The 11266-nt window shown below is 39.3% G+C and overlaps 1 protein-coding gene across 4 annotated transcripts in view; it reads left to right on the forward strand.

The window, feature by feature from the left end:
• TSHR (thyroid stimulating hormone receptor) overlaps positions 1 to 1973 on the forward strand; it is a 44364-nt gene extending 42391 nt beyond the window's left edge. For 3 of the 4 annotated variants that reach the window (XM_039705445.1, XM_039705446.1, XM_039705447.1), the window contains one exon: positions 548 to 1973. In XM_039705445.1, coding sequence (XP_039561379.1) covers positions 548 to 1952 — 1405 coding nt within the window. In that variant the 3' untranslated portion in view covers positions 1953 to 1973. The remainder of the gene's footprint in view (positions 1 to 547) is intronic. The other variant, XM_039705448.1, reaches the window with a different exon arrangement.
• The last annotated feature ends 9293 nt before the right edge of the window (positions 1974 to 11266 follow it).

Raw genomic sequence — 11266 nt, forward strand, 5'->3', positions numbered from 1 at the left:
TTGGAGAGGTTATAGCCTCAAGTCTCATCTTTTCTAACTGAAAAGCTGTTAACTACTGAAAATTTTTTGACTGCAAATACTGCTGCATCACACCATGAGGTACAGAATTCCAAATTGCTGCACTGCTAGTTAGCTGCAAAGAAGCTACTGAACAGAAATTGGACTGATGGAAGTTCTGGGAGAAATTGAATAGTGAGCAACACTAAAAAAGAAAGTAATATTGTATGTATTATACAAGAAGTTATAAAGAGTAAATAAATGTCTTCTTACCTATTAAAAATGTAGATCTCAGAAAAGAAGATGGATTATGGATGTCAAACAAGTAAAATTAATACTGGGGATAAAATTAAAAATACAGTTAAATAAAAAATAGCCCAGAAAAGCTATTGTATGTTTTATGGTCTGTTAACAAAAATATATCCAATCACATTTTTATAGCTACATTTTCATCCAGGATGATTTGATTTTGAAGCATTCCCTTTGTTCACAATCTGTGCACCAGTCCAACTGTATATGCCAAAAGTGATTTCCCCCTCTACTCCTTCAGGATCCTGGAGTACCTGATGTGTAACCAGAGCAGCCACAGCTTTCATAAGAGATCAGTCAAGGCTCTCAGAGACCCATTTTACAAAGATTATGCAGAAGAATACATGGACCACACCAGTGCTGCGTATGACACAAACACCAAGTTCACAAGCTTTCATGAAAATTCCCATTATTACATTTATTTGGAAGAGCGTGGAGAAGGAAATCTTGGCTTTGGCAAAGAACTCAAGAACCCTCAAATAGAGGATGTCCAGACCTTTGACAGTCATTATGACTATCCTGTCTGTGGAGGCAATGAAGATGTAATATGCACACCAGAGCCTGATGAGTTTAATCCCTGTGAGGATATAATGGGATATCAGTTTCTGAGGATTGTGGTGTGGTTTGTGAATCTGCTTGCCATTCTAGGCAACATTTTTGTTCTTTTCATCCTTCTCACCAGTCATTATAAACTGACTGTACCTCGCTTTTTGATGTGTAACTTGGCCTTTGCTGACTTTTGCATGGGGTTTTACCTCCTTTTGATCGCTTCAGTGGATCTGTACACCAGGTCAGAGTACTATAATCATGCCATAGAGTGGCAGACCGGGCCTGGCTGCAACACAGCCGGCTTTTTCACGGTCTTTGCCAGCGAGCTCTCTGTGTACACGCTGACCGTGATCACCCTGGAGCGCTGGTACGCCATCACCTTCGCCATGCGGCCTGACCGCAAGATTCGCCTGCGGCACGCCGTGCTCGTCATGCTGGGAGGGTGGCTCTCCTGCATCCTGCTCGCCCTTTTGCCACTGGTTGGCGTCAGCAGCTACGGCAAAGTCAGCATCTGCTTGCCTATGGACACTGAAACACCACTGGCTGAAGCCTACATTGTCTTCGTTTTAATATGTAACATTATTGCGTTTGTTATCATTTGCGCCTGCTATGTAAAAATCTACGTAACTGTGCGAAATCCCCAGTACAAGTCAGGGGACAAGGACACCAAAATTGCCAAGAGGATGGCTGTGTTGATTTTCACAGATTTTCTGTGCATGGCTCCCATCTCTTTCCATGCTTTATCTGCCATTATGAACAAACCACTGATAACTGTCTCCAATTCCAAGATTTTGCTGGTACTTTTCTACCCACTCAATTCTTGTGCCAATCCCTTTCTTTACGCTATTTTCACCAAAGCTTTCCGCAGAGATGTGTTTATCCTGCTAAGCAAATTTGGTATATGTGAGCATCAGGCTCAAGTCTACAGAGGTCAGACAGTCTCAGCCAAAAACAGCAGTGGCTCTTACGGGCAGAGAATCAGCCGAGGGATAGGTCAGGTTCTTACAAGCATTCAAGACCCAGTCAACGATTACCTTCCTGCTGTGACAATGCAGAATCAAATTCTCATGGAAGAATGCAAACAAACTGAGCTCTAACATCTCAAAGTATCACAGCCAAAACCTGGTCAAGAGGTGATTGAGCATACAGTGAATCAAGTGAGAAGACAATATTGTCCATATGCTTTTCCCCTAGGTTATGCTTTGCTATAGCCAAAAGTACCTCTGGAATGGTCTTCTTTCAGAGAAACCACTTATTTGAACCTCTTATCAGTGCAGGGCAAAACACATGGTCCTGATGATAATTCTAGAAGTAGATGTGAATTCTCTGCTCTACCTCAATAGGAAAAATTATATATATATATAAAAATATATAAACTGAGCAAATATAAAATATACCCTCATCTTAAAAAAAAAAAAAAGTAAGAAGCCCAATAGTAAGACTTAGGAGTACTTATATGACTGAAAAAAATGGACAAAGTTGGATAATTAAAATAATATTAAAAAAAACAAAAAAACAAGGCTGAAGCTGTCAAATACCTACTTGTCAAAAGGTTGGGTTTTGTCCTAACAGTAAATTTTTAAAACTTCCACCAGGCCTAAAATGGAACAGATTTCTTTTCATTCTGTCATCCTGACCTGAAACAAATCTAGTCTTTTGTTTACTGTTCTTGGTTTAGTTTGGTGAGGTGGCAAAACAAGCTTCTTCATACTACCTTTATAGTGGTAAATGGCAAATTACCCCTGATTTTGCAGCTGCTCATATGATATAAGAAAAATTATGGCATTTGTGTCCATTACTATCACTTTCTCACTTTTTGATCTATTTATTTAAGGAGCTGGTTTATTTGAATTTGTTTTGAAGATGAGTCTACCCAGTCAAGTTAACGATGATTGTTTGGATTTTTTTGGATGACTGATCCAGATGTTACCATATTTCAATGCTGTTTTATCTGAGCATATTTATTGCTCTGAACACCCTGCAATTCCTGCTTTCTTACCACTTCTGCTGTCCCTACTTACCTCTCTCTCACAGGGTAGAGCTTCCCTTTTAGCCCTTTCTATGTTGAGCTGCCTCAAACCTCAACTTAGACCAAAAGAGTGGATCATACCTTTAGGTTCCTTTATGCCATACCGTTTACTGCACTGAAGGCTGACTTCTAGCTCCTCCAACATGTTTGAAGAACATCTGTCTCGTAGCGAGATCTGTTACCTGACCTTTGTAATGTTTGCAGCACAACTGCAAGAATCACATAGTTATCATAACTCTGGCTGACCACAGCCTGGCTGTAGCTGGGACACATGCTCTCCACAGTGTGCTTAAGGAAATCCGTGCTCAAACCCAAGGAACCACCCCTAGTCTAAAGCATTAACGCACCCTTCTGCCCTACCTGCTGCTAGATGGGGCCAGACCAAGGTCAAGCTTGGCTGTGCTCAGCTCATTCTTACACCATAAACAAATGAAAGGAAGCCTGGCTCTCCAGCTCCTGCAGGCACTAGGACTCATTGTAGGAGCTGCTCTGCACCAGCTGCATTGTTAACACTTGAGTGGCCTGAGTGCCTGGCTTTGCTGGCAGGATCACACTTGGTCCCAGCCAGCTCCACAAACTGGCTCTGCAGAACTGCTACAAGGCTACCATGGATCATTTCACTCAGCTATTTGAAAGCCTTGGAATAAGAATGGAAAATATTGTGCGAATATTTGCCTTCAGGTAGGTATTTTTCAATTAATTTTGTAATATCTATGCTGGTTTTCATGGAATTATAGTCTTTGTGGAACTATAATTAACTTCATCTCCCAATAGTCAGGGCTTATATAATGTGGGCTACTAGTATCAAAAAAAACCATAATAGTAGAGCCCTTTGAACTGCTAGCTACTACATCTGGAAACTGAGCGATTGCAAATGCCATGTACATACTCTATTTGATTCTGTATTTTCCAAATATTTAAAACTCAATTTGATTCTCTATTTCTGATTATAAATGAAGGCTGCTTCAATGAGCAGAAGCAAGGGCCTAGATTAATGAATTCTATGAGATGGTCTTATAGAGAGATCTTAGAGATCTATGAGGTCTTATAGAAAATAAATAATCTATCATTGTTAATATCATTTTAAAAATCTACAGTATTGTATTATAGACTAATTTAGCTGTTTATTTGGGGAAGAGGCATATTTCCATTTTAGGTTGATTCTCAGCAAACTCTGAAAGCAAAACTGCTGAAATCCATGGAAATAATAATTTATTACCTCCTCTTCTGTAAGCTGGAGTTGCCCAGTATTACATCAGAAACAAAGAGAGCTTCTGAAGTGTGCAGATCAGCAAAATTCCTTACTCTTGAAACAGCTGCATTTGTAATGCTATGGCCATGTCCGAGAGTCCCATACAAACATGGGACTCTTCAGATGCAACACTCCCCACAACCAGGTTCAGCCACCTTTCTGATACTGGAATAACCCTCAAAGGGAGAAACAGTTTCCTGAGTGCCTTTATTTAGTATCTCAGCAGCAAAGACAATCAAGCTCTAATGGACATTTATCCTACAGACTTCACAGACATTAGTGTACCAGTAGAAAAGGAAATCCAAGCTTAAATCATATTCTTTTCCAGAAAGAAAGGAAAGACTAAGTCAAAATTCATGTTAAAAGTGCTTTTAAAAGTAACATGAATATTTCTTTCACAGAAACTAGTAGGAATTCAGAAAGATGTGATATGTTGGAGTGGTATAGGTTGTTTGTAAACTAATGCAGATGTTTGCTATTACTAATGGATGACAGAAATATTTACACATTATTGAACTTTTCTGTCTCTCATTATTGCATATACACTATGCCTGTTAAGAATTCTAACATGAATGAAGTTTGATATTTCCAGTTTGTCTTGCACAGCCCTTCTTGTGTTTAACTTGGTAAAAAACATTTTAGAAGCTCTTGGAAAGGTCCAAGCAAATACAATTTAAATAATTTATTTGCTAGACCTTTTCTTGTAAATGTTTGTATCCTATAGGTATTCTCTTCCATTCCTGCTCTGATCAATTCCTTGAGCCATTTTTTGGTTTGCGCACACCTTTATGTAGTACTTGCTATTTTAAATGTCTCAGCAAGTTGCATTATTTCTGGCATTTAGTATGTATGTGCTCTAGAATATTTTAGAAATTATGCAAAGCATGGGAATAAAATGTTTTGTTTGAAATTAGAAGAGGGTCAACAAGTATTTTTTGGGAAATTTTAAAATATTTTTCCTATAAAGGAAGTTAATACTATTTATTTTGCATTCAACTTCATTGTCCTCCTTGGCTGACCTATCCCATAACACACTATCTGATGCAGGTTTGGGGGTTTTTAGCTCCATCACTAGCTGTGACAGGGATGTTCTAAATGGCCATTTCAGACAGTGCAGTAGGAATAAAAAGGAACAGCAGTAGTACTGCTGAACTCAGGGGTTCCACAACCATCATTCATTACATCCAAGAAAAAAAAGCTGTAAAGTTGAGATGGGGTCTTAGTTATGAACACTTGGGACTTTCTCTGAGCAATTTAATGGCTTTAGGGGACCTTTGGTAGTCTCTCTCCAACAGAGAGAGATGTGAGTTTTTTATAGGGTAGGTATTGGTTCTAGATGACATCATCTGCAACAGGTCTCCTGTAGTCAAAGTAAAGCACACCCTGCCCTGCTATTGGTGTTTGCCTTCTGAAAACAGCACAAGCAATCAAAGGTAAATTTCACATCACTAGCATAGCATTTTGGTTTATTAACATAAATGCCCTCTTGCTTCCTTTCTTGGGGGATAAAGTATTCATGCTCACATTACAGGTGGTTTATTAACATAAATGCCCTCTTGCTTCCTTTCTTGGGGGATAAATAAAGTATTCATGCTCACATTACAGAAAAATCTGTACCAAAAAATCCCATTAGAAAGAGAAGCTTGATTTGAGTAGAAGCCCTATGCTTATGTGTTAATATGTACGAAACCCTTCCTCCCAGGCTGTTTGGGAAGGCTGATGAGTAATAACAGCATAATCTGTATTGGTTTTCTAACAGATGCCAGGCACCTGCACTCTAAAACCACTTGGTATCAAATGGTTCTGGGTTGCTGTTAAAATTGGACAGTGAGGCACAAAATTAGTTGGATATTATGCCTTTCCCTTAGGCACTCTCCTCCTCTGTGGGGATTCTGAAAACAGGACATTATACTGCGCTTACACGTAGGCTTTGTGGACTAAGGCAGGAGATGCTGAAGGACCCTCACCATGCCCTGGAACAGAAAATGGTTAAGAGGTCTTAGTGACACACACCAGGAGATTCTGACAACATCATCAACCTAAAATTCAACACATCTCCATAAAGCTGGAATACTTTCCACCTGTTCAGTCACTTCCATCTGACCAGACTAATTTTTGTGTGACTGGAAATCATGATGGGAAAGCAAACAAATGAAGGCTCTATGAGGTCAATGCACAAAGTATTTCATCAGAACCCATCAGCTCTAACTTCCTATTCCCACTCCACATCTGTCCCCCCTGTGCCCCCATGTACACGAATTGGTATGAATTTCCACAGTATCCCAAATTCCTAGGTTCTCAGACACAATACTAATCCTGTGTAGTTTTCTAACTGCATGGCCTTATTTTCCACCCTTACTTTCCACTGGGAAAGTCTCATAAACTGTAGCACCAGACTTGGACCTCATTGGGGCCATCCTGAACCTACTCCTTTCAAGAGTTTAACTTCTGTGGGATTAATATAATCTACCTGGATCTTACCCCACCTTTTTGGGAGGACTTCTCTCTGCCATCCCGATTATATGCAATGCCAGGGCTTGTACTTGTGGCCATCTCAAGTCATATCCTTACTGCTGCACACCTGTGCAGTTCCACTGAAGCTCAATGAAGCTTTGAAAATGAGTTCAAGGAGAAGGACCCCACTCATTTTGGTTCTCAGCTATTCAATATGCAAGCTGTGATGAGGAGTATTCTTTCTTTTTCTTCTCTCTTAAGGAAAGAAGTATGTTGTGAACATCAACTTCATTAACAACCCGTGTCTAAGAGCTCACTAAACAGTAGTTAGAAAGTGACTGTAACTATTGGATTGTTACTCACATACATACTGTGATAGTTTTTATAAGACCTATTTTGCTGTCTGGAAGAGCCTCTGTTTCAAGCACTGAGACTGGCAATTGACAGGACTGCCAAGCCCATGCTGGTTGCCTTACAGCTTCAGCTGAAATGACAGTGGCTTTTCTTTGAAAAGTGAAGAAAAACTGCTGTACTGATGTCTTTTATGAAGGCAAAGTTGCAACAAATTAAACCGGAGCAGTAATATGAGTTTTAACAAAAACCTTCTCACTGCAGGCTCTGAGGTGTCACCTGAATGTCTGTCTTCCCCATGGCCTGCTGCTGACATATGCAGGACAGCACTGAAATACCAAGCGGCACTAAAGCTGTATTTGTGCAGTCTGACTGTAGTAAGAATTCCCCAAGTTATATGTGGATTACTGCTGCTGCCTAGAGGGAGCTGTGGAAACAACAAATTAATTCTCTTTTAGCCAACTACAGATTTCCAACTAAATCCTGCAACGATCAGTAAAAAGCAGCATGAGAAGTGCAGAAGGGGAAAAAAAGGGAGGTTTCCAATTCATACATATGCTTCTCCTTCAACATGAAAGTAAGCTTGCAATCTCTCCTTGATTTTTCTTTTTTTAAGGGCTGGCTGCATTACTTATCTTCTCCTCTGTACTGTTTCCTCTTTCCAGTTTCTCTTTCCATCTCCTTCCTCTGCTATTGCAAAACACCACACTCTATTTTAAGAATTATTTTATATTTCCCACCTACTATCTGAAGTGATTTTGGCTACCTGGCAAGACAGGAACCTCTGACAGAAATAACAAAGTTTAAGGACATGAAAATAATTTAGGACAGAAAATGAAAGCTAAAAGATACTCTGAACAAAGATTAACAGTAATTTGATCTGGTAAATTTAAGAACTGCTCTACTTTCTCTTTGCCCCCTCCCAAAACCAACTTCAATGATACATGCAAAAAAGTCTGTGATATGAATATACTTTGAATATATGAATATACACCTTTAGCTACCTACTTCAATGATACATGCAAAAAAGTCTGTGATATGAATATACTTCACCTTTAGCTACCCGACTTTTAACATCAGTAACACCAACACACTTATCAAGCCCTTTGTCAACTCTTTAAACATACAGGGAATTTCACTAGATGCTGATTTAATGTTTTAAGACTGAAACTACTTATTAAAATCAGACAGACAAATTCAGCCCACAAAAACTAGGACGTCAGAAGTACTATTCCCAGCACTAATGCTTTTCTTCATTAAAACCATGAACAAGGTGAGCTCAGGAGGAAATGGCTTCCATTCTGCAACAATTTGAATTTTCTGAAAACGAAAGGCAATCGATGCCAAAACAAACCTACAAGCAGTATTCCCAGCAAGTGAATTCTGCAATAAATCCTTTTTTGGAAATGCTGTACTTCCCACAACACTTTGTTTCCCAGAATACACTACCTGTTGGAACCAGACAGCCCAGTTAGTCAGCCAGTTGTTCCTCTGAGGGGAAAGGTCTGTGTGAAATACTCAGATGCTGACACAACAGGACACATGAGGAGCCATATCTGCAGGGGTTCACAGCAGGATTCCTAGAAGAAATGGGAAAAATCAGGCAGCCAAGAGCCTTAGCAGAGAGGACTGCCTCCTTATTTTGTTGGTCAAAATGGTTTTCCCCATCACAAGCAAGGAAGGCTGTTCTTTACCTTGATATTAAATCCAGCAGCTTGAGTACTCGTGAAGCAGCATCCGGACTCTCTTGGGACTCCAACTGCCTTATGTTCCAGACATCTAGAGGGATTTTTCTACAACACTGTTCTCCTTCATTTGGTTCCTCTAGCACAGGAAAAGCATTTCTACCTTGACAGAATCACACATCCACACATAACATTTTCTGCTGTTACGAGATTATTTATTTCTACAATTTAATGATAGTCCTTGTTTTGGATTTGCTACTGAAATATGCTTATCTAAATTAAACACCATGCTTTCAATTTCAGCAAATTTTTATTCACCAAACTGAACTAAAAAAAAAATCTAGATGTATTTTTTAAACAGTTAAAAAGTATATTAAAATAGCAGTTCATGAATATCCATCTTCAGAGAGCAGTTTTCGACCTATGGAAGTCAATGGGAAATTCAGAATAATTTGTAACATAAAGCACTATTTGCATTTATTCTCTCTCCATGTTACTATTTTCAGATAACCCTCTTTCAGGTCACACAAGAATATGTATTTATGCTATGTAAAAAAGTGTAATTACATAGGCACTTCACACAAAAATAACTGGGAAAATCTTCACCCTAAAGAAAAAAAATTGCCTTAAACCAAATTTTCTAAATGTTATATATCCACTCTGAAGTCAAACTTGGTTCAACTGCAGTTCATCTGACTGTACTACAGATGTCCTTACCGCTGAAAGGATTAGGTTTTGGCATAATCCCATTAATGATAAAGTGCTAAAATCTGCTCTGAAACAAGTGGCAAGTTTTTAAGAGAGTATTTTACAAACAGAAGTCTGCATCAGAAAAAATAGTACACACTCAAAAGCTGTTGTTTAAGACAAGTTGTAAGGAATCATGTATAGCTGAAAATAAGTGGGGATATACTGAAAGCTATGCTAATATCCCAAGATTCTTAACTTCTCATACCTCTGCAATGACAATAATTAAGCCATATAAAAATCAGATAAGAAAATGATGAAATTTTAAATATACTTGATTTTGCAAAAAAAGAAAACATTTAAATACTTTGCTCAGCCACAGCTGGGAGAGCACAATTAACATTCAATTGTAACACTCTCGTATTTTCTCACAGGAATGAAATTTAGCATTTTTTGTGTTTTTAAGTTAAATTTGGTACTAATTTGCCAGCATTCTGCTTTGTTTCCTCTTTTGTCAAGGTACTTTTGAAAACCTTTTGGCCAAAACAACAGGCCATTTTTCCGACCTGTTTGTTTCTTATGTGGTATGCAAGCTACAACAGCAATTACCTCTTTCTGGAAAAACACTGGATTTTTAAACAGTTATTTATCCAGAATCAACTCCAACTCCCTTTCAAGTAAGGCAAATTTTATAGAAAAATGAGTATTGCCTTTTTCTTCAGATTTCCTTAAGTGTTGAATGCTGGAGAGCAAAGAGGAGTATGGGGGTGGGGCAGAGAAGGGCAGTCCATCCTTGAATACCAGGCAAAAAACAAGACAACACCACTGCTCATGAGGCTTAGTTTGCTATACATTGACACCACTGTAGATACAAAAATTACTTCAAAATCATCTCATTCCAAAACACCCCCCCATGCAGGCAGGATAGCCTACACCTATTTTCTTCCTAATTATTTTAGAGTTTCAAGTTCAAAATTTAGATTTAAAAATAAATAAGTCACATCTCAAGATACTGTTTTTAGATAGGAACTAAAAAGATGTCACCTGCTTGAAAGCAATTCTGTCAGATTAACTGATGAAGACAAAACCTTATTGATTAGCTACTTATCATCCAAGAACTCTGCATTTTACTTCTCACATTTCCACGTACAGGACTAATATCAAGATATTACATAGAATCACAGAATCAGCAGGGTTGGAAGGTACCTCTGGAAAGCATCCAGTCCAACTCCCCCAGAAGGCAGTGTCACCTGCAGCAGATGACACAGGAACTAATCCAGTTGGGTTTTGAATGTCCCCAGACAGGGAGACTGCACAACCACCCTGGGCAGTCTGTTCCAGTGCTCTACCACCCTCAGTGTAAAGAAGTTCTTCCTCACGTTGAGGTGGAATTTCTTGTGTTTGCCCATTGCTCCTTTTCCTGTTGCTGGGCATCATGAAAAAGAGTCTGGCACCATCCTCCTGACACCCATGTCTGAGGTGTTTATATGCAGTAATGACATCCCCTCTCAGTCTTCTCCAGACTAAACATGCCCAGCTCTCAGTCTCTCCTAAGAAAGACAAACCAATCCCTTGGCCATCTTTGTGGCCCTTTGCTGGACCTTCTCCAGTAGCTCCTTGTCCTTCTTGTACTTGGGAGCCCACAACTGACAAGGCACTCCAGATGTGGCCTCACTAGGGCTGGGGAGAAGGGAAAGACCACCTCCCTCGACCCACAGGCCCCTGTTCCAAAGCACCTCAGGATACCACTGGCCTTAATAGGAAGTTGTTCAACCAACCTTATCTCAACACCTAAGCCTTAGGTTACCACAGGGAGAAATCCTTAAATATGCAAGCCTGGCCTCATGATTAAACTGGGAATTTTTTTTAACATTATGATGGTATTAAACAGAAAGTCTGCACAGCAAACTGAACCGGTAAGTGACAAGTGAAATTACCTCCACAAGATGAAAA

Source organism: Passer montanus, unplaced genomic scaffold (genome assembly GCF_014805655.1).
Source record: "Passer montanus isolate IOZ18808 unplaced genomic scaffold, ASM1480565v1 scaffold18, whole genome shotgun sequence".
NCBI lineage: Eukaryota > Metazoa > Chordata > Aves > Passeriformes > Passeridae > Passer > Passer montanus.